This window comes from Rhinatrema bivittatum, chromosome 1 (genome assembly GCF_901001135.1).
Source record: "Rhinatrema bivittatum chromosome 1, aRhiBiv1.1, whole genome shotgun sequence".
Classification (NCBI taxonomy): Eukaryota; Metazoa; Chordata; class Amphibia; order Gymnophiona; family Rhinatrematidae; genus Rhinatrema; species Rhinatrema bivittatum.
The window spans coordinates 57,143,931-57,166,454 of record NC_042615.1 but is presented as its reverse complement, the minus strand read 5'-3'; the positions used below and the strand labels follow the sequence as shown (position 1 = coordinate 57,166,454).

The window sequence follows — 22,524 nt, the reverse complement described above, 5'->3', positions numbered from 1 at the left end:
GAATGTTGGCAAGGAGGATAAAATCATAGTGGTAAACCTTGATTTTAATGCTGCCCACATGTTTAAGGAATAATCTGTGAATGGATTAATCTTCACATAATTATTTAATGTCTTTGGATATCAGACTAAATCAGCCAGTGACCTAGGTATGGTGTGATTTCTGTGCCTTTAATTTGTTCAAAATTGCTTTCAGATAGCAGATTTGATCATCTATTTTAGGAATTAAAACTTATTTTTTTAATCAGTCTTGATTGATTTATTACTGTAAGTAATACAGTACTCTCTGTCCTCTCCAAGTCCTGACTTGCTGTTAAGCTTACCAGTCTGCTGCTTTACTACCTACATACTCTGGAAATACAGCAGCATTTTCATTGTTCTCAGAGACCCCTGCTTTCCTCTCTGACTGCAGCTCAAGTCTGCCCCAGTTGTATTATTGTCATAATAGTAGTAATGTTTGTCCAATGTACTTCCAGGTATAGCACAAAATTATTCTACAGTTACAGTAGAGCCTCACTTTATTTAGTTCAAACATATGAACATAAGGATCAACCATTCTAAGGTGTGAACCTGTGCACCACAGATTTACAGAAATATTAGCTGAATTCTCTCTCCTGTCTCGTTATCTTAAGTGTGAAACTGGGCAGACAAGGAGGACCAAGAGAACTATTATCTGTAGGGTAGCCATGTAACTCCATGAACAGGAGGCAAGTTGATCCAGTTCTTGTTGCACCTCATTGCATGCATGGAGCTGTAATTCTGATGTCCTAATTGAATTCCCTAAAAAACGTAAGTCTAAATCTCCGTGCATTCAGTGGGGCAAAAAGGACTGGATCAGTCTGTCAAACTGAACATGGAGCTAGATGGTCACCCTGCCTATCTGCCAAGGACTACTATGTTGTTATATATGTTACTATGGAAATACAGAATCAATATTCCATATTCCCCCTCTTGATTTTCTAACCCGTATAATAATTTTAGTAACATAGTAAATGTGGCAGATAAAGACCAGTTGGCTCATGAAATCTACCAACTTGTCTTCTCTGGTTCCATTTGGATAGATGAGTGTTTCTCCAAGGACAAGCAGGGTGGTAGTCCTCACACATGGGTGACATCAGATGGTCCTGCTGATGTCAATGGCATTTTGTCCTTCAGTGCGGCTCCAAAGACCATCGATGTCAAAGCCTCAGACTTCTTCGCCCCAAAGAGCTGATCCATCTTGTCGAGTCGAAGCAGACATCCCTTCGGTGTCATCTGGGTCCATAAGTTGCAACCCCAGATGTCATGCAATGCCCCTAGCCAGAGGATACATACCTCATGAGGATCAGTGATAGACATGGTCCTCGGGCATTGAAAACTGGACGTGGCCAAGATGGGGCGAAACAAAAGGGCCACAAAGTCGAAAGCGATGGCTGTGGGTGTCACTGGCCGGCAGGCACCGAGGCACCGCCACCACGGAGGGGAATCGACCGTGAAAGGAAACATACCTGAAACGCCGAAAACTCTGACTAGAGACACTATAGGAAGGCACTTGAAGGGACCTGGTGACGGAATCAAAGGCAAGAACACAAAGAGCAAAAATGTTTTCCTCAAGGCTAAAAACAACCAAAGTGAGTCCAATCACACCACAAGGATTACAGCTGCACGGAAAAGAAGAGACTGAAGATGGACCCTGCATGGATGCATGGTATAGGGCATGCTGGGCATGCTCAGTGTACCTGGTCAAAGTTCTAGAACCTTTGACCTATGTTTTGTCACCCACATGTGAGGACTATCATCCAGCTGTCCTCTGAGAACACCATTTACAGGTAAGCAGCTCTGCTACAAATTCCCATACTTAAACCATTGCCAGTTCCCTTCCGAGCCTTTACCCAACCCTGTTTCTATGACTGCCCTCTATATCTTCCCAAATATGGTTAGATTTTGTTTCGGTGCTAGCCTCTACCCCCTCTGCTGGTAGGCTATTCAAGGCATGTTATATTCCTCCTTGACTCGTACAAGATCCACGTGCAATCCAGCACCCAAGCCCCCTCCCAGGTCTTTACCACCATGCTTTGTAATATTCTGAAACAGTCATCAAAGTTATTGAGTCTGTTTGAAATATGTTACCCGGTGCTCATTGATGTTAAGATTGTAGCCATAGCATCTTCATTGAGTTTACCACTGACTTCTTGGAAGCCTGATGCACTGTAGGGATGTGCAAAAGAAAAAAATTTGTTTTGGTTCATTTGTTCGTTTCGTTGGGACCCAAATTCGTTTCATTAGTTTCAAAGCAAAAAAAAAATGTGTTTATTAGTTTGATTAGTTTTTCATTTGCCATTAATGTTAATGGGGGAAATATTGCAGTCTGTTTTTGGCTGCAGAATTGAGGTTTTCTTATCAATTCGGATGAAACTGCTGGGGAGCAATCATCAGAAGGGGAAAAGAACTCCAGGGTACTTAGACTGTGGCAAAGTGGCACCAAAGTGGCATGAATAGCCTAAGGCACCGTAAAGGGGCAAAGGGGTACCAGGAGTGGTAAAAGTGCTTTAACAGAGGTGCAAAGCAGCAGCGAGAGTGTCAAAAACACCCTACAGCTTCAAAAGAGGGCACCAATAACAGTTGCATGAACCCTCCAAGGCCGCACAAGAGGCAAAGTGGCACGAAAAGTGGCATCAACATCCTACAGCACAATGAAGGCGGAACTTAGCAAGCAGAAAGGGTGTCAGAAAAAACCCCAAAGCGCCGATAAAGGGACAAAGCAGCAGAAAGACTAGCATCAACACACTGAGAAACCATGATAGAGGCAAGAACACCAAAAAGAGTAGAGTCATCTGGTGTATGGCAGCAAGCCAGAGTGGCAGAAAGTTGATGGAGGCAAGACAGGCTGGCGCAGTGGAGGTAGTCAGGTCCCTGTGGTGTTGATAGGGGCATGACAGGCAGGCACAGTGGAGGTAGACTGGCCCCTCTGGTGTTGATAGGGGCAAGACAGGCAGGCACAGTGGGTGTAGACAGGCCCCTCTGGAATTGATAGGGGCATGACAGGCAGGCACAGTGGAGGTAGTCAGATCCCTGTGGTGTTGATAGGGGCATGACAGGCAGGCACAGTGGAGGTAGACTGGCCCCTCTGGTGTTGATAGGGGCAAGACAGGCAGGCACAGTGGGTGTAGACAGGCCCCTCTGGAATTGATGGGGGCATGACAGGCAGGCACAGTGGAGGTAGTCAGATCCCTGTGGTGTTGATAGGGGCATGACAGGCAGGCACAGTGGAGGTAGACAGGCCCATCTGGTGTTGATAGGGGCAAGACAGGCAGGCACAGTGGAGGTAGTCAGGTCCCTGTGGTGTTGATAGGGGCAAGTCAGGCAGGAACAGGGAGATGACCGCCACTGCGCCCTCCTCCAGAATCCCTCTCCCCCTAGCACTAGTCGGAGGGCCTCCCGAAACCCTGTGACGTAATGAAGGTGAGGGCCAGCGCGCGCCGGCTGAGGTGGGATCCCGCTGCGTCCCGGTGGTGAGCGCACCACTGGCCCGTCTCGCCCACTCCATTGGGGAGAGGTGGAGCATGAGCGAGCGTGATAGGACCCGAAAGATGGTGAACTATGCCTGGGCAGGGCGAAGCCAGAGGAAACTCTGGTGGAGGTCCATAGCAGTTCTGACGTGCAAATTGGTCATCTGACCTGGGTATAGGGGCGAAAGACTAATCGAAATATCTAGTAGCTGATTCCCTCCGAAGTTTCACTCAGGATAACTGGCGCTCGGGCTGTCCCCCAGTTTTATCCGGTAAAGCGAATGGTTAGAGGTCTTGGGGCCGAAACGATCTCAACCTATTCTCAAACTTTAAATGGGTAAGACGCCCGGCTCGCTGGCATGGAGCCGGGCATGGAATGCGAGTGCCAAGTGGGCCACTTTTGGTAAGCAGAACTGGCGCTGCAGGATGAACCGAATGCTGGGTTAAGGCACCCGATGCCGATGCTCATCAGACCCCAGAAAAGGTGTTGGTTGATATAGACAGCAGGACGATGGCCATGGAAGTCGGAATCTGCTAAGGAGTGTGTAACAACTCACATGCCAAATCAACTAGCCCTGAAAATGGATGGCGCTGGAGCGTCGGGCCCTTGTAGTGACATAAGGGGCGAGACAGGCCGTCGCCGGCCACGAGAGCCACGGGGGCTAAGCCGCGATGAGTAGGAGGGCCACCGCAGTGGGCACGGAGCCTGGGGTAAGAGCCCGGGTGGAGCTGCCGCGGGTGCAAATCTTGGTGGTAGTAGCAAATATTCAAATGAGAACTTTGAAGGCCGCAGTGGAGAAGGGTTCCATGTAAACAGCAGTTGAACATGGGTCAGTCCAGACTCCTGGGTTTTGCCTCCCCACCAGCAGATGGAGATGGAGAAGTTTTGACTGACTCTGTCCTATACCCTCAGGTGCCACCTACAGTCCGTCAGTATTTCGTGGCATCAAAGCAGAATATTTTAAAATTAATTAACCAGAACATTGTGAATCTCATACCGGCTATGACCAGTGATAAAAACCAGATCACTAACCCCAAGTAGGATCAGAACTCTTGAAAACTTTGAAGAATTTGTCTGCAGAGAATATAAAGAAGTATTGAACGAGCAGACTCTCCATTATCTTCTTGCTGAAAAGGACGGGACACTTGACTGATCCGTGGTACTACAGGAACAAAAATTAGCAGGTAAGAACCAATTTTCCTTTCCCTGTACATACCTGGATCCGTGACATAAGGGGCGAGACAGACAGGCACAGCGCATGAGATCAGGCCCTTGTAGACACATAAGGGGCGAGACAGGCACAGCAATGAGGTCAGGCCCTTGTAGCGACATAAGGGGCGAGACAGACAGGCACAGCAATGAGGTCAGGCCCTTGTAGTGACATAAGGGGTGAGACAGACAGGCACAGCAATGAGGTCAGGCCCTTGAAGCGACATAAGGGGCGAGACAGACAGGCACAGCGCATGAGATCAGGCCCTTGTAGACACATAAGGGGCGAGACAGGCACAGCAATGAGGTCAGGCCCTTGTAGTGACATAAGGGGCGAGACAGACAGGTACAGCGCATGAGGTCAGGCCCTTGAAGCGACATAAGGGGCGAGACAGACAGGCACAGCAATGAGGTCAGGCCCTTGTAGTGACATAAGGGGCGAGACAGACAGGCACAGCAATGAGGTCAGGCCCTTGTAGTGACATAAGGGGCGAGACAGACAGGCACAGCAATGAGGTCAGGCCCTTGTAGTGACATAAGGGGCGAGACAGACAGGCACAGCAATGAGGTCAGGCCCTTGTAGTGACATAAGGGGCGAGACAGACAGGCACAGCAATGAGGTCAGGCCCTTGTAGTGACATAAGGGGTGAGACAGACAGGTACAGCGCATGAGGTCAGGCCCTTGTAGTGACATAAGGGGCGAGACAGACAGGTACAGCAATGAGGTCAGGCCCTTGTAGCGACATAAGGGGTGAGACAGACAGGCACAGCAATGAGGTCAGGCCCTTGAAGCGACATAAGGGGCGAGACAGACAGGCACAGGAATGAGGTCAGGCCCTTGTAGCGACATAAGGGGCGAGACAGGCACAGGAATGAGGTCAGGCCCTTGTAGCGACATTATTCCATCAAGCATGCTGTTAGCTTTCCCAGATGCTTTATTACGAGGTTATCTGAGATGATTCCTCCTAGATCTCTTTCTTGTATGTCAGTTTCCAGTTCTTGTCCCTCTGGTAGTTGTTTACATCTCAAATGCGTGATTTTACATTTTTTTAGCATTGAAGCTCGCTTTCCAAACCCTTGGTGAGTGAAACTTGCTGAACTGAGTTTGAGCCCTACACCTTGTGCGTGAGTTTCCTTGACATAAATCAATGTCAGCAGAAAAGGGACCTAAGCAGTCCATCCAGTCTGCCCAGCAAGGATTTTTTTTTTTTTTTTTTAAATTTAAGGGTAGTAACTGCTGCTCCATGCAGGTTACCCCCATGCCCTCTTTTTTTTTTTTTCATTTCCATCCTTTAGCCACAAGGGATCCACTGGTGTTTATCCCTTTCCCTTTTGAATTCCATAAGTGTTTTGGTCTTCTCTACGTCTTCCGGGAGATCATTCATATATCCGTCACCCTTTCTGTGAAAAATGATTTCCTGATGTTGGTCCTAAGGCTGCCCCCTTGGAGCTTCATATTATGTCCCCTAGATTTTCAGCTTTCTTTCCACTGGAAGAGATTTGATTCCTGTGCATGATAAGCTCCTTCGGTCTCACGTCAAATGGCTCTCCATAGAGACCCCCATACCATTTCTGTGGACCACTTCCATCCTGTCTCTATCCTTTTTGAGATGGGGGTCTCCAGAACCGAGCACAGCAACTTAACCGTAAATATGATTTAGTGACGATGTGAACAGAAGGATTTGGGGTTAGGTCTCGGCTCTCCCTTAGTTTTGGAAGCAGGTGATTGTTTTAGGGCGTGATACTATTTTCAGAATTTCGGTTTTGCTTCCCAGAAGTGAGAGGGGTGAGACAGGGAGGACTGCAGTTACAGTTCTGCTGTGGGGAATGCAGGTGGTCCCATACCTGCAGTGTCTCAGAGGACTCTCACAGCAGGCCATGGAGAGAGTCCCCGTAGAGATGAAGATGATCTCATCGGTGGGAGGGAAGGGATGTGTGTCTGCACTTCTCAGATGCTGATTCCCAGCTTCTCCCCAGCTGCCATTTCAATGTGGATATCCTGCAGTGCCTCCCCTTTATCCAGTTTTTAATTAATGATGCTGTGAATTTTTGCTTGATACTTGTTGCCTAATGTTGGAAGAGGCATCGCTAGGGTACTTTAAAATTAGGTGCTAAGGCCAATAGAGGGCTCTCCCCTCACCCCTGAGTTTTTCATAACAATCTCAAGAATCAACAGCCCCCTTCCTTCTTCTTCCCTCCCCCCCCCCCCCCCCCACCCACGCGAATGATCTTCAAAAAACACGGGACACGGGTGCAACTAAGATCTTGCTGGCCATAAAGAGGGCAGTTTTGAAAGCTTTTTCCACAGGAAAAGCCAGGCCAAAAAATTACCCATTACCCTCTGCAGGTACCCACAGAAAGTCCCGCTTGGACTTTCTGTGAGTATTTTTGCACCCGCTATCCCCAAGAGAAGTTTCCCTTTGGAAATGTGCTTGCAGGCCTGCTAGTAAATAGCCCCAATAGTGTGTACCAACCACGCAGGCAAACGCAACCAGAAAAGTAAAAGTTGATTCTTGCACAATCCGTGATCTGCTGTCAGCTTCTTATCAAGGGACTTTCGCCGCCTCTCTTCCACTTGGTAAGACATTCCTTGTTTTCACAAAATTATTTAACCCACCACCACATCTCTTAATAGAACAAAATAAGTCATAAGTAGCATATGCAATAATTTAACACCAAAAATTGCATTCCAATCATAGAATTCTTGGCAGCGTGAAGCCTTTTACGGGATCAGTGTAGGAGTTCTCTATGTATATTGTAGATGAGGTTTGAAAGCCCATAGGTCCTTTCAGCTCTCACTTCGGCAGCATTATTTATGTGGTCTGGTCAGGGCCGTTAAAAGGTGCAAGCAAGATGGGCATCTGCCTGGGGGGGTTGGAACTGGGGGGGCCATGCTGTCTCCACTGGCAACATCACTTCAGCAGTGGAGGTAGGCTCCTAGTCTGTGCAGTAACTCTGAACAGTGGAGGTATGCTCCTGGTCTGCGCAGTCACTCTCTGCAGTAGAGGTATGCTCCTGGTCTGCGCAGTCACTCTGCAGTGGAGGTAGGCTCCTGGTCTGCGCAGTCACTCTCTGCAGTGGAGGGGATGCTCCTGGTCTGCGCAGTCACTCTGCAGTGGAGGTATGCTCCTGGTTTGTGCAGTAACTCTGAGCAGTGGAGGTATGCTCCTGGTCTGCGCAGTCACGCTGCAGTGGAGGTATGCTCCTGGTCTGCGCAGTCACTCTGAGCAGTGGAGGTATGCTCCTGGTCTGCGCAGTCACTCTCTGCAGTGGAGGTATGCTCCTGGTTTGTGCAGTAACTCTGAACAGTGGAGGTATGCTCCTGGTCTGCCCAGTCACTCTCTGCAGTGGAGGTATGCTCCTGGTCTGTGCAGTCACTCTGAACAGTGGAGGTATGCTCCTGGTCTGCGCAGTCACACTCTGCAGTGGAGGTATGCTCCTGGTCTACGCAGTCACTCTCTGCAGTGGAGGTATGCTCCTGGTCTGTGCAGTAACTCTGAACAGTGGAGGGATGCTCCTGGTCTGCGCAGTCACACTCTGAGCAGTGGAGGTATGCTCCTGGTCTGCGCAGTCATTCTGAGCAGTGGAGGTATGCTCCTGGTCTGCGCAGTCACTCTGAGCAGTGGAGGTATGCTCCTGGTCTGCGCAGTCACTCTCTGCAGTGGAGGTATGCTCCTGGTCTGCTCAGTCACTCTGAGCAGTGGAGGTATGCACCTGGTCTGCGCAGTCACTCTCTGCAGTGGAGGTATGCTCCTGGTCTGCGCAGTCACTCTGAGCAGTGGAGGTATGCTCCTGGTTTGCGCAGTCACTCTCTGCAGTGGAGGTATGCTCCTGGTCTGTGCAGTCACTCTGAGCAGTGGAGGTATGCTCCTGGTCTGCGCAGTCACTCTCTGCAGTGGAGGTATGCTCCTGGTCTGAGCAGTCACTCTCTGCTGTGGAGGTATGCTCCTGGTCTGCGCAATCACTCTCTGCAGTGGAGGTATGCTCCTGGTTTGCGCAATCACTCTCTGCAGTGGAGGTATGCTCCTGGTTTGCGCAGTCACTCTGAGCAGTGGAGGTATGCTCCTGGTTTGTGCAGTAACTCTGAGCAGTGGAGGTATGCTCCTGGTCTGCGCAGTCACTCTGAGCAGTGGAGGTATGCTCCTGGTCTGCGCAGTCACTCTCTGCAGTGGAGGTATGCTCCTGGTCTGCGCAGTCACTCTCTGCAGTGGAGGAATGCTCCTGGTCTGCGCAGTCACTCTGAGCAGTGGAGGTATGCTCCTGGTCTGCGCAGTCACTCTGAGCAGTGGAGGTATGCTCCTGGTCTGCGCAGTCACTCTCTGCAGTGGAGGTATGCTCCTGGTCTACGCAGTCACTCTCTGCATTGGAGGTATGCTCCTGGTCTGCGCAGTCACTCTCTGCAGTGCAGGTATGCTCCTGGTCTGCGCAGTCACTCTCTGCAGTGGAGGTATGCTCCTGGTCTGTGCAGTCACTCTGAGCAGTGGAGGTATGCTCCTGGTCTGCGCAGTCACTCTCTGCAGTGGAGGTATGCTCCTGGTCTGCGCAGTCACTCTGAGCAGTGGAGGTATGCTCCTGGTCTGCGCAGTCATTCTCTGCAGTGCAAGTATGCACCTGGTCTGCGCAGTCACTCTCTGCAGTGGAGGTATGCTCCTGGTCTGCTCAGTCACTCTGAGCAGTGGAGGTATGCACCTGATCTGCGCAGTCACTCTCTGCAGTGGAGGTATGCTCCTGGTCTGCGCAGTCACTCTGAGCAGTGGAGGTATGCTCCTGGTTTGCGCAGTCACTCTCTGCAGTGGAGGTATGCTCCTGGTCTGTGCAGTCACTCTGAGCAGTGGAGGTATGCTCCTGGTCTGAGCAGTCACTCTCTGCAGTGGAGGTATGCTCCTGGTCTGCGCAATCACTCTCTGCAGTGGAGGTATGCTCCTGGTTTGCTCAGTCATTCTGAGCAGTGGAGGTATGCTCCTGGTCTGCGCAGTCACTCTCTGCAGTGGAGGGGATGCTCCTGGTCTGCGCAGTCATTCTCTGCAGTGGAGGGGATACTCCTGGTCTGTGCAGTCACTCTCTGCAATGGAGGGGATGCTCCTGGTCTGCGCAGTCACTCTGAGCAGTGGAGGGATGCTCCTGGTCTGCGCAGTCACTCTCTGCAGTGGAGGTATGCTCCTGGTCTGCGCAGTCACTCTGAGCAGTGGTCTGCGCAGTCACTCTGAGCAGTGGAGGTATGCTCCTGGTCTGCGCAGTCACTCTGAGCAGTGGAGGTATGGTCCTGTTCTGCGCAGTAACTCTGAGCAGTGGAGGTATGCTCCTGGTCTGTGCAGTAACTCTGAACAGTGGAGGTATGCTCCTGGTCTGCGCAGTCACTCTCTGCAGTGGAGGTATGCTCCTGGTCTGTGCAGTCACTCTGAACAGTGGAGGTATGCTCCTGGTCTGCGCAGTCACTCTCTGCAGTGGAGGTATGCTCCTGGTCTGCGCAGTCACTCTGAGCAGTGGAGGTATGCTCCTGGGCTGCGCAGTCACTCTCTGCAATGGGCAGTCCACGCTATTGGAGGGGGTGTTATCCATCAATAGCTTGCGCAGCATTGTTCTTCTGGTTAGTCTTTATTGTTTTTGGTGTGAGTCTTTGTTTTTAGGTTTGTGTGTTTTTATATGTTTTCTGGTGGGGTGTTTTTATTCATTACTTTTGTGAGGAATTAGAGTTTCTAAAGATTATATTTTTGGTATTAATCAAAGTTTCTCAAGATTAAGAGAGAAGATTTTCTATAAATGTACTTTTGGATATATTTTTTGTAATAAATATGTGATAATTATATATTTCTTACTGTTCTAGGTGATTTTTCTAGGTTACCTGTCTTGTAAGAACAGTATTTGTGGTCCCTTTGTTGTTTATTGTATAATACTTAAATTGAGCCAAAAAAAGTTACAACAGCCTACAAACAGGTCAATGCAATATCATGCGCACAGGTTAAAATGTGGTTGGACGCGCATTTTGGATGCGTGTCCATAACCCCTGGTACAATAAGGGGATCAGCGCGACCAAACTAGCGCGTGGATAATAGCGCTCATCACACGTAAATGCCATATTGATGAGGCTCTTAGCTAGCACCCCCGATGCAAAAAGCAAATAAATAAATAACATTGAGCTCGTTGCACACATTTTAACTCTCAAAATTTAATGCCACTCCTGGAGCTGGTGTTAAGTCTTGAGGTGCCCCAAAAGTTGAACAGAACAGCAGAAAATACTGCTTTTCTGTCATTCCTCTGACTTAATATCATCGCGATAGTGATAAAAGGTAGAGATAGAAAGCAGACAGGTTCGGAGAACGGACGCTCAATTTACGAGCGTCCATTTTCCTAACCTGTGGCTGTGCGCGGGTTAGGAAATCAGACACTCGTAAAATTGAGCGTCCGTGTTTCTAACCCGTGCACAGCCACTTCTCCTGGGCGCCCAATGCCGAGGAGACGCTAGGGACGCACAGTGTCCCCTAGCGCCTCCTTTTTGACGCAGCAGCTCATCAGCATACTGCATCGCGCGCCAGGGAGAGGCGGATGGGCGCGCTTTAGGAAAGCAGACGTTCAATCATGAGCGCCCTTTTTTCATGTGCATCGGCCTGAAAGAGTTTGGTTTACGGCAGGGACCATTCAACCACTCAGTCACTTTGTTACACATGCTAATCACTAAACTGAAATAACATTCTTTTTCTACCTTTGGGTAGAGGCTTTTTCTAATTGTGTCGGTCCCCTATCTTTTTTTCCTGCTTTCTTTCTAGTCTGTCTGCTTTCTGTCTCTGTCTTTTATCACTCTCTCTTAACTCTCTCTCTGGGGCCTGAGGCTGTGTCTTGCCCAACCCTTCCCATCCTCTTGTCCCTGTGATAACAGGCAGCCCCTGGAGGGGAGAGGAGTGTGCAGCTGGAACTGACACAGTACAGCATAGAAGGCTCCTGCTTCAGCCTCCCTCCCCTACTGCTCCCTGTTGGAGAGGGGCTGAAGCAGGGAGCACAGTGCTCCGTGCCAAGCTTTGCCCCCTCCCCTCCTGTCTCTGCACCCTGCCTGGAAGGGGAAGGGCTGAAACAGTAAGCATCACAGTTGCTCTTTGCTTCCTGAGAATGGGGCACTGTCCAATAAGCGGGCCGATACAGTAAAGTCCGTGGGAGAGCGGGCGAACGCTCTCCTGCTCTCCCGGCGCGCGCACAGGCCACTCTCCTGCGCGCGCTATTCTCTATTCAAATGAGGCCCGGCAGTAAAAACAGGCAAAAGGAGGCGCTAGGGACACTAGCGCATCCCTAGCACCTCCTTTTGGACCGGAGCGGCGGCTGTAGCGGGTTTGACAGCCGACACTCAATTTTGCCGGCGTCTGTTATCGAGCCCGCTGACAGCCACGGGCTTGGAAACCGGAAGCCGGCAAAATTGAGCGTCCGGTTTTCGATCCGACAGCCGCGGGCCGACTTCAAATTTTTTTTTTTACTTTTGGAAACTTTCGGGACCTCCAACTTAATATCGCCATGATATTAAGTTGGAGGGTGCACAGAAAAGCAGTTTTTACTGCTTTTCTGTGCACTTTCCCGGTGCCCGAAGAAATCAGCGCCGACCTTTGGGTAGGCGCAAATTTCTGAAAGCAAAATGTGCGGTTTGGCTGCACATTTTGTTTTCTGAATCGCGTGGGAATACCTAATAGGGCCATCAACATGCATTTGCATATTGCGGGCGCTATTTGGTTCGGGGGGGTTGGACACACGTTTTCGGCCCCTTACTGAATAAGGGGTAACCCTAGCATGTCCAATGGCGGGTTAACAGTGCGCTCTGTCGGAGCGCACTGTACTATATCAGCCCGAAGGTCAGGGCATCAGTCCTGTAATCCCAGACATAGCGATGCCCCTGAGCTGTACTGTCAGGACTGCTTGGGGTTCTGCAGGTCTAGAAAGAGAGGTCAGTTTTTATTGGACTGCCCGAGTTTCCTGTAATCATATTTACCTTATGCTCTTGCAGAATGTTTTGCCTTTCGTTCCTTTAGTCCTGTGGGTCTCGGAGGTCGGTGGTGCATACCAGTGTTACAATTGGGGACCCGCAATGCTCAGAGCAAAGCCGAAGAGACAGGATCTGCAGAACCCTCTGACGTGAAAACTGAATTGTGAAAGTTCAGAATAATTAAGAGAACTGCACAACACTGTATGAGTGCATATGCACATGTACCTCATATTACTTTTTAAAATAAAGTTCATTGCTCTCTAGAAGATGATAATGTGATAATGAATTTGGTGTAGCTGCATCCAAAAATGTATTTTCCCTGTACGTACCTGGATCAGTCCAGACAGTGGGTTATGTCCCCAATCCAGCAGATGGAGTCAGCCCAAAGCTTCGAGGGGGCGTCACCTTAAGTACTACTACCCCCTCTGCAGGAGTTCAGTATCTTCTGACTCCAGCAGATGCGAGTAGTGGAATCTGGGCTTGCTCCCGATTTCCTATCACCTATTTCTTTTGCGTCCCTTGTCTGGGGCTCTATTTGCTGTAGGTTTGGTTAGATTGTTTGGATCAAGTTGTATTTAAAAAAAAAAAAAAAAAAAAAAAAAAGCCAAAAGTTAATTGACTAATTGGAGAGGCGTGGCTTTCTTCTTGTTCTCTGTCTCTCCCTTTCCTCTCTACCGGCGCTAGTCGTTGCTGCTCCGGGGTAAGTGAGATTTTGTTTTGGGCTGTTTTTCTTTCTTCTTTACAGCTAGGTTGCACGCGGCTGCCGGTGCTCCGGCCTGCTAGCGTCTTCGCCCTCTCCCGCGGCCATTTTGCGGCTCCTCGTGGGCTGCAGTGGGGAGAGGGCAGATCGTCACCAGCGGGTTGTGCGGCCAGGAAGGCCCCCCCGCGGCGCCGTTTTTCTCTTCGGCGGGTAGCGCAGGCCACCAGGGCCCCCCCGCAGCGGCGATCCGTCTCGCGGCCCCCCCCCCGGGTTTCCAGGCGTTCTGGGCTGTCGGGGACTGTTTCGAAACTCGCGCTCCGGATGCCGAGGCCAGCGCGTTGCTCGGCCTGTGGCGAGCCGGGATCGCGCGTCTCAAGGGAGGGAATTTGTGCGCGGTGCCTCCCCGGAGGGGAAGGCACTTCTCGGTCCCTCACTCTTCGGTCCTCCATGACAGCCTTGCCCGGGCGGCGCGGGCCGGCCCCTCCCCCATTCCTGGCGGGAACGGCGGCCATCTTGCATGCGCTGCGCCCTGAAGGGGCACAGGCAGCGCGGGGGGACGAGGAAGCTTCGGAGGGCTCACCCCCGAGGTTAATATCTGAGACAGACCCGGAGGAAGGCCCGCTGGGGCAGGGTCCCCCGGGGCCCCCACCCGCGGAGGTCCCCCCGACTAGACCAGGGTTTTCCCCGGAGTTTATCCGTCTGATGCATACGGCTTACCTACAGGACCTGGCTGCGCTCTCGGATCCGCCACCACCTAAGCTACCGCAACCTTCGTCCTCCTATCCGGCCCCCCCCGCCCCGGCGGGCGTGGGGGCCCCACAGCCCCCCAGCCAACCACGGCTCCCGGTGGGCTCGGGGGGACTTGGGTCGGCACCAGCTTCCCCTGGGTCGGACCCTGCGGCGGCGGGGCAAGGGGACTCCACTTCAGAAGGTGAGGATCCGCGCACGCTACGTCTCTTCCAGCGGGAAGAGCTGGATGACCTGATCCCACAGATCATTCAGGGGTTAGACCTTGATCCTCCGCCGGATCCGCCAGCTCCCGTCGCGCCCGCTGTAGTCACCTCCTCAAAGAAGGGAGACCCGGTGCTGGCAGCCCTTCGCCCGAGGGCTCGGGCTTTTCCCATTCACGAGTCGTTCCTGCAGCTTCTCACCAGGGAATGGGATGCCCCGGAAGCCGCGCTGAAGGGCAGCCGCGCCATGGAGAGGCTGTATCCGCTGCCGGAAGATTTTCTAGATCTCATCAAGGTACCCAGAGTGGACTCCGCGGTGTCGGCGGTCACGAAGAGGACGACTATACCAGTGACAGGTGGAGCAGCGCTAAGGGATACGCAGGATCGCAAGTTGGAAGTCTTCCTCAAGCGGGTCTTCGAGGTCTCCGCCGTGGGGCTGCGGGCTGCGATGTGCAGCTCGCTTGCTCAGCGGGCCAGTCTTCTCTGGGTTCAGCTATTGCTCACGTCCCAGGCGTTGCCACCCGAGGAAGCCGCCCAGGCGGATAGACTGGAAGCCGCAGTGGCATACGGGGCGGACGCTTCCTACGATCTGTTTCGGGTCCTTGCCCGCTCCATGGCCTCGGTGGTGGCGGCACGTCGACTCCTATGGCTACGCAACTGGGCGGCGGACACGTCCTCCAAGTCGAGTCTGGGTTCCCTGCCATTCAGGGGTAAGTTCCTGTTCGGCGAGGATCTGGACCAGATCATCAAGTCTCTGGGGGAAAACGCGGTCCATCGCCTGCCGGAAGACAGATATCGCTCCACCAGGGCTTTTTCGTCCTCCAGGACCAGAGCCAGAGCGCAAAGGCGCTATAGGAGTTATAGGCCGGCGGCGGCTCGGCCTCCTGCCCCCAGGTCTCAGCCCTGGTCTCGCTCCTTTCGCGGGCGCCGCCCCGCGCGCCCCGCTTCCACGGCGGGACAACCTTCACCCAAGTCCTCTCAATGATGTTCAGCTCGCCCACTCCGCCGTCCCCAGGATTGGAGGGCGGCTGGCGTTCTTCTACGAGGAGTGGGCGCGGATCACCTCGGATCAGTGGGTCTTGGACACCATAGGACGCGGCTACGCTTTGGAGCTTGCCCGCGCTCCGAAGGGTCGGTTCATCTTCTCGCCCTGCGGCTCGGCCATCAAGCGAAGGGCGGTGCAGTCGACGCTGGACAGACTGTGGGAGATAGGCGCCATTGTGCCCGTTCCCTCCGGAGAGGTGGGCTCGGGCCATTATTCCATCTACTTCGTAGTACCAAAGAAGGACGGCTCCTTCCGCCCCATACTGGACCTGAAGGAAGTCAACAAGTCCCTCAGGGTGATCCGGTTCCGCATGGAAACGCTGCATTCGGTGATCGCAGCGGTACACCAAGGGGAGTTCTTGGCCTCCTTGGACTTGACGGAGGCCTACCTTCATATCCCCATTCGCCAGGAGCATCATCGGCTTCTACGGTTCAAGATTCTGGATCAACATTTCCAGTTTGTGGCGCTTCCGTTCGGCCTGGCAACGGCCCCACGCACCTTCACCAAGATCATGGTAGTTGTGGCGGCTGCCCTTCGGAAGGAGGGTATTCTAGTTCATCCTTATTTGGACGACTGGCTCATACGGGCGAAGTCTTTTCGGCATGGCCAGGCGGCAGTGGCCAGGGTGATAGAGTTCCTGCAGTCCCTGGGTTGGGTGGTGAACTTCTCCAAGAGCTCCCTCGTGCCTTCGCAGCGCTTGGATTTCTTGGGGGCGACCTTCGACACCCGTCTGGGGGCGGTTTTTCTACGGCAGGACAAGGCGCACTCCCTGCGGGAGCACATACAGCGGTTCTCTGCATTACCAGCTCCCACCTCCTGGGACTATCTACAGCTCCTGGGGGTGATGGGCTCCACCATCGACATGGTTCCTTGGGCATTTGCGCACCTCCGGCCGCTACAGAGAGCACTCCTATCCCGCTGGAAACCACTTTCGCAGGACTACCAGGTGATACTCCCGCTGCCCCAGTTTGCACGGAGCAGCTTGGACTGGTGGATGGTCCCGGAGAATCTGGCTCGCGGCGTGTCCCTCGAGCTACCAAATTGGGTAGTGGTTACCACCGACGCCAGTCTCGTAGGCTGGGGGGCAGTCTGCGACCGCAGCGCCACGCAGGGGACGTGGTCCGCGGAGGAGTCGACGTGGTCCATCAATCGTCTGGAGACCAGAGCGGTCAGGCTGGCGCTGTTTCACTTCCTGCCGCTCCTTCGGAATCGGGAAGTCAGAATCCTGTCGGACAACGCGACCACGGTGGCCTACATCAACCGACAGGGCGGCACCCGCAGTCCGCAGGTCGCGCTCGAGGCGGCGATGTTGATGCAGTGGGCGGAACGGCACCTGGCCCGTCTGGCGGCTTCGCACATAGCGGGCGTGGACAACGTCCAGGCGGATTTCCTCAGTCGCCAGTCTCTGGATCCCGGAGAGTGGGCCCTCTCCGACGCGGCCATGCAGCTGATCGTTCGGCGGTGGGGTCCCCCCCACCTGGATCTTATGGCATCCACTCAGAACACCAAGGCGCCTCGTTTCTTCAGTCGCCGGAGAGAACGGGGGGCGGAGGGCGTCGATGCTCTCGCGCTCCCGTGGCCGGCCGATCTGCTTCTATACGCGTTCCCCCCGTGGCCACTGGTGGGAAGGCTACTACGACGGATAGAGGCTCATTGGGGGACCGTCATCTTCGTCGCGCCAGAGTGGCCGAGACGACCTTGGTTTGCGGACCTCCTTCACCTAGTAATCGACGGACCCATCCGGCTGGGACATCTTCCCCGCCTCCTCCACCAGGGCCCAGTATTTTTCGACCAGGCAGAACTCTTCTGTCTTGCGGCCTGGCTTTTGAGAGGCGTCGCCTCCGACGACGGGGATACCCGGAGGCGGTAGTGTCCACGCTGCTGCGTTCCCGAAAGACCTCGACGTCGGTGGCCTATGTGCGGGTCTGGAAGGTGTTCGAGCTGTGGTGCACCGGCCTGAACACAAGACCCTCGGAGGCGTCGGTCTCTCAGATCCTCCAGTTCCTACAAGAAGGGGTGGACAAGGGGCTCGCTTACAACTCACTTCGGGTTCAAGTGGCCGCTCTTGGCTCCCTCCTGCGCGACGGAGGATCTCTGTGGCGACACCCGGACATCGCCCGTTTTCTCAAGGGGGTCATGGCTGTGTTCCTGGTGGCCATCTGCTCCGCACGGCGTATTTCGGAGCTGCAGGCCCTGTCGTGTAGAGAACCTTATCTCCGGTTCTCCGATTCGGGAGTCTCACTTCGCACTGTCCCCTCCTTCCTTCCGAAGGTGGTGTCCACTTTCCATGTGAATCAGACGGTGGAACTTCCATCGTTCTCTTCGTCGGAGCCGCGGTCTCTTCGTCTCCTTGACGTCAAGCGCACTCTGAGGCTCTACCTGGAGGCTACGAATGATTTCCGGACTTCTGACCATCTCTTCGTCCTTTGGTCCGGTCCCCGGAAGGGTTCTCAGGCCTCGAAGACGACCATTGCCAGATGGCTGAAGGCCGGCATTACCGCCTCTTATATTGGGGTGGGGCGGACTCCCCCACCCGGCATCGTAGCACATTCTACACGCTCTCAGGCGGCCTCCTGGGCTGAGAGCCGCTCGGTATCTTCGCAAGAAATCTGTAGAGCGGCCACCTGGAAGTCGTTGCACACGTTCTCGAGACACTACAGACTACATCTCGCCTCGTCCGTCCAGGGACACTTTGGCGAACAGGTCCTACGAGCAGGCCTCGCAGGATCCCACCCGGGTTAGGGAAGCTTGGGTACATCCCACTGTCTGGACTGATCCAGGTACGTACAGGGAAAAGAAAATTATTACTTACTTGCTAATTTTCGTTCCTGTAGTACCATGGATCAGTCCAGACGCCCACCGCTTTTGGGTCCTAGGTTCTATTCCTGCTCGGCTGTATGTGGATGCTGATTCTGTTCAACTGTGTCTCCCGTTACAGTAGTGTCCTTACTGCTGCTGTTTGTGTTTCACGTGTTTCCAGTTTTTGTCACTGTTCTTTTCACCGTTCTCTTGGAGGTTGACACGCTGTGTTCGTGCCCGACCACTCGTTGGTGGGTCGGATTCAGTTCCCTACGTTAACATTCAGCGGCTCATTGTTGCCGTCTTGTTTCAACTTGATCCAAGCAGGGGGTTTCTGTTTACTCGGGCTTTGATATACTCGATACTGAACTCCTGCAGAGGGGGTAGTAGTACTTAAGGTGACGCCCCCTCGAAGCTTTGGGCTGACTCCATCTGCTGGATTGGGGACATAACCCACTGTCTGGACTGATCCATGGTACTACAGGAACGAAAATTAGCAAGTAAGTAATAATTTTCTTATGCCATGGAGGAACTAGAGCTTCCAAGCAGCAGAATCGCTGATTGGAAGATGGTGTGTTTGGGGCAAACCTTGCCTTCTCTTCTTTCAGGTGCTGAACCGGCGCTGCGTGGAAGCGGCTGTGATGACGGGCCTGGCTCTGAACTGCATCATAAACCACAGGTCCTTGTTTGACAGGAAGCACTACTTCTATGCGGATCTGCCGGTGAGTAAATTGGATAAACCAGCACAGGGCAGTTGCTAGTCCAGTTGTCAGTCACTGTGCACTGCCTAATCCTTGCCAGAGGCGCCATGTAAAAGCAGAGCGCAGCCCTGGCCTAACCTCACCTTTATGCGGATTTTCTGTAATTGAATTGGGAGCTGAAACCATCGGGACCTTGTGTATTTTCAGGACCCATATTTGATAGTTCACTAAACAGCCTGGTAATGTTTAGTGTGAAATAAACACTTTAGAATATGTTTTAAGTACTGAAATATGTTAAAGGCTTTGTTCTTTTAAATTTAAATTTTCGCTTTTGTCTCGCCAGCAAGCCAATTGGTTCAGTGAGAGTGGTTGGAATCTGATAAATTAGCAGCTTCTGTTGGAAGTTTTGAGTTTTTAAAAGGAAGCTGTGAGCCCTCCGTTCTGCTCAGCACTCGGAAAGGGCGTGAAGGGCTGAGTAATTCCCTTGTGTGGATTACAGCTGTTACTGTTCAGTCACTATCTTAGCACTTCATTGAGCTACTTCTCCCCACTGCCTGGGGAGTCAAATTGCATTCCACCCATTGGCACAGACTGCTTTTGACATTGCGAATGGCATGGCACAAAAGATGTAGAGCGGCCAGAGTGCATGCTGTGAAAACGCATGTCCAAACTCACAAGAAGCTTAATAGCACCCCTCACCGTTTGCACGCTGCCATGTGGGAGACCCGACCTTGACTCACAGACCTGGCCGGCTTCTTTCTACCCATGGGAGCCAGCAGGGGCTGGGGGATGCTGTAACTGCAGTGCTCAGACCTTCAGGGTGGGGGTAGGGGGGGGATCCTAGCTGTCACACAGCATCGACCCTCCCCCCCCCCCTTACTTCCCTTGCTTGGGAGGCAGGGGGTGTGCATACCGTGCCATGGAGAGAGCCATAGTCTGTGGGCCCTGACTGTCGCTGAGAGGGGCCAGGTTATAGAGGGAGAAGGGGGTGATGGTGGTGGAGGGTGAAGGCTTTTGGCACTGGACCCTTAGTTGGGTCAGGTTCTGACTGAGCCAGAGGAAGCTGCTAGGCCGTGAAAGTATAGGTTTATACTATGCCGCTTTTTTAAATTTTAAATCTTTCTCAGTAAACTGCTGAACCACTAGTGACAAACCTAAAGGATTTTCCCACTGCCCGAGGCCCTGCTTTGCTGTCTCATATATCTAAGGCATAGGGAAGACTCTGGCACAGCGGGGAGCTAATGGCCTTGCTCTTCTGCGTGGAGATGGGGGGAGCCCTGCTGTCTTCCCCTGCCCCCGCAGAGCATTTCCTGGGCAGTGTGTCCTCTGGCAGAAAGGATGACATTTATCAGAAACCCCCTCTGACACACTCGGGCACGCTTGATTATACCGCACTGTTAAGTGCTGGGGGGTTTATAGCAAGCAGAGCCTAGAGAAGGTCCAGCTTACATTCTCTGATAAGGTGATCTGGCCTGGACTCCTTGCACTCAGCAAAGATGTGAATCTGTGAGCTGATGGGCACCCATTCCCTCCTGGAGGTGTTTTACGCTCTGCAGCTCCCAGGAAAAAGGGGACTGAGGGCCGTCACCAACTTTTGAGACCCCCTTACAAAAACAAAATTTAGAGACGGGGGCGGGGGGGGGTCAGATTCTCTTATTGTGCTGCTGTGCTGCGGCAGACGATCACTTAAAAATCAAACTTGAAACAAAAGCGGGCGCAGCAGGCGATGGAGGTGAGAATGTTGTTTTCCCTCTGCAGGCCGGCTACCAGATTACCCAGCAAAGGCTTCCCATCGCGGTCGGCGGGAATCTGACGTACCAGCTCCACGCGGGCCAGAAGCTCGACCGGCTGGAGAGCAGAACCGTGCGGATCAAGCAGATCCAGCTGGAGCAGGACAGCGGCAAGAGCCTGCACGACGACAAGAGGAGCCAGACCCTCATCGACCTGAACAGGGCCGGTGAGCGAGCCCCCTCTCGCTTTTTTTTTTTTTTTTCCTTCTTTCCATGCGCTCTGCCCGGCGCGGCAAAATGTTTCCGCTAAAGCGGGCGATTTCCAGATCTGTGGTGAATAGCTAATAGCCTCATCAACATGCTTTTGCATGTTGATGAGCGCTATTAGTTTTGTGTGTGTGTGTGTGTATTTAAATTAGGTCCGGCGGTATAAACGGGCAAAAGGAGGCGCTAGTGACACTAGCGCGTCCCTAGCACCTCTTTTCGGACAGGAGCGGCGGGTTTGACAGCCAACGCTCAATTTTGCCGGCATCGGTTCTCGAGCCCGCTGACAGCCACGGGCTCGGAAACCGGACGCCGGCAAAATTGAGCGTCCGGTTTTCGACCCAACAGCCGCGGGCCGACTTCAAAATTATTATTTTTTTTTTTTACTTTTGCAGACTTTTGGGACCTCCGACTTAATATTGCCATGATATTAAGTCGGAGGTGCCCGAAGAAATTAGCGCCTACCTTTGGGTAGGCGCTAATTTCTGAAAGTAAAATGTGCAGCTTGGCTGCACATTTTACTTACTGAATCGCGCGCGAATACCTAATAGGGCCATCAACATGCATTTGCATGTTGAGGGCGCTATTAGGTTCGGCGGGTTGGACGCGTGTTTTCCGCTCCTTACTGAATAAGGGGTAAGGGAAAACACGCGTCCAATGGCAGGTTAACAGTGCGCTCCGTCGGAGGCTTCCGTTAGTGAGGCCCATTAGTGAGGCTTCTGTCAGAGGCGACTGGGCATTGAGAGGGGCAGTTGGCTATGGAATCAGTGAGTCTCCAGGAAAGAGAGAGAGGGGTTCTGAGAAGGGGTGAGACTGCGAAAGAGAGTGGACTGCTGCAGGCTAGGGAAAGGCTGGCAAGAAGTAAGGATTTTTACATAATGATGTGGAAGTGGTGGGGTGTAAAGGGCATTGCTGAGTGAGCACTTAAGCAGCAGCACAACAGCAAATGTCTTTGTGTGTGTGAATGAGCCGCTGGTTGGCAGTGTGGTCGTCTCATTAATTGGTTCAACATTTGATTGGTTGGCAAGCAACTTTAACGCCAGAGCAGGATAGTTTTATTCCAGTGATAGGGAGCGGGAAGAGAGGAGTGAGCATGAAGGCGCAACATCTGCTCATGTTTTGTGAGTCACTTAAGTGCAGCTTTGCTTTTGAGCGCATCAGAGGAACCTATCTGAACACCAAGGTGTGCCTCGGAGCCAGGACTCTAATGTAAAGATGGGTGTAGTTGGATGGGGGGTAAGCTTTTTTTTTTTTTTTTTAAGGAAATTCATAAGAGAAATCAGTAGGAATTGAACATCTGGATTCTGCACAGTTCGAACAAGGTGCTGTCTCTGCCTCCTTGGATAAGGGACTTTTTTAAAACTGTACTTTCAGCTTTGCTGACTCGAGGAAAATGTCAGCGAGCCTTACAGATTCCCTGAGCTCGTACAGCAATAAAGTAACGTGATAAAAGTTCACGTATTTGCCGTGTGCATTGGTGGGTTGACTGCGGTTGTCTACGGAGGCGCCTCCGGGGCCGATGTAATAAGGCATTGGTGATCCTTGTACTGGATTTTACTGCTGTTTTAGAGGGCATGGTTCTGCAGTAAGTTAATCTTGGTATTCTCAACAGGGTTTTTAAGCACGCTAAAACAGGAGTAAAACTAGTGCGAGGATTGGCACGTCTCCATGCAAATTGCA

General features: G+C 52.5%; 1 protein-coding gene across 3 annotated transcripts in view; it reads left to right on the top strand.

Moving 5' to 3' along the window:
• Positions 1 to 22,524, top strand: part of GATB (glutamyl-tRNA amidotransferase subunit B) — a 181,786-nt gene that overhangs the window by 41,293 nt on the left and 117,969 nt on the right. For all 3 annotated transcript variants that reach the window (XM_029607101.1, XM_029606930.1, XM_029607015.1), the window contains exons 3-4: positions 18,758 to 18,871; positions 20,609 to 20,807. In XM_029607101.1, the coding sequence (XP_029462961.1) occupies positions 18,758 to 18,871; positions 20,609 to 20,807 (313 nt within the window). The remainder of the gene's footprint in view (positions 1 to 18,757; positions 18,872 to 20,608; positions 20,808 to 22,524) is intronic.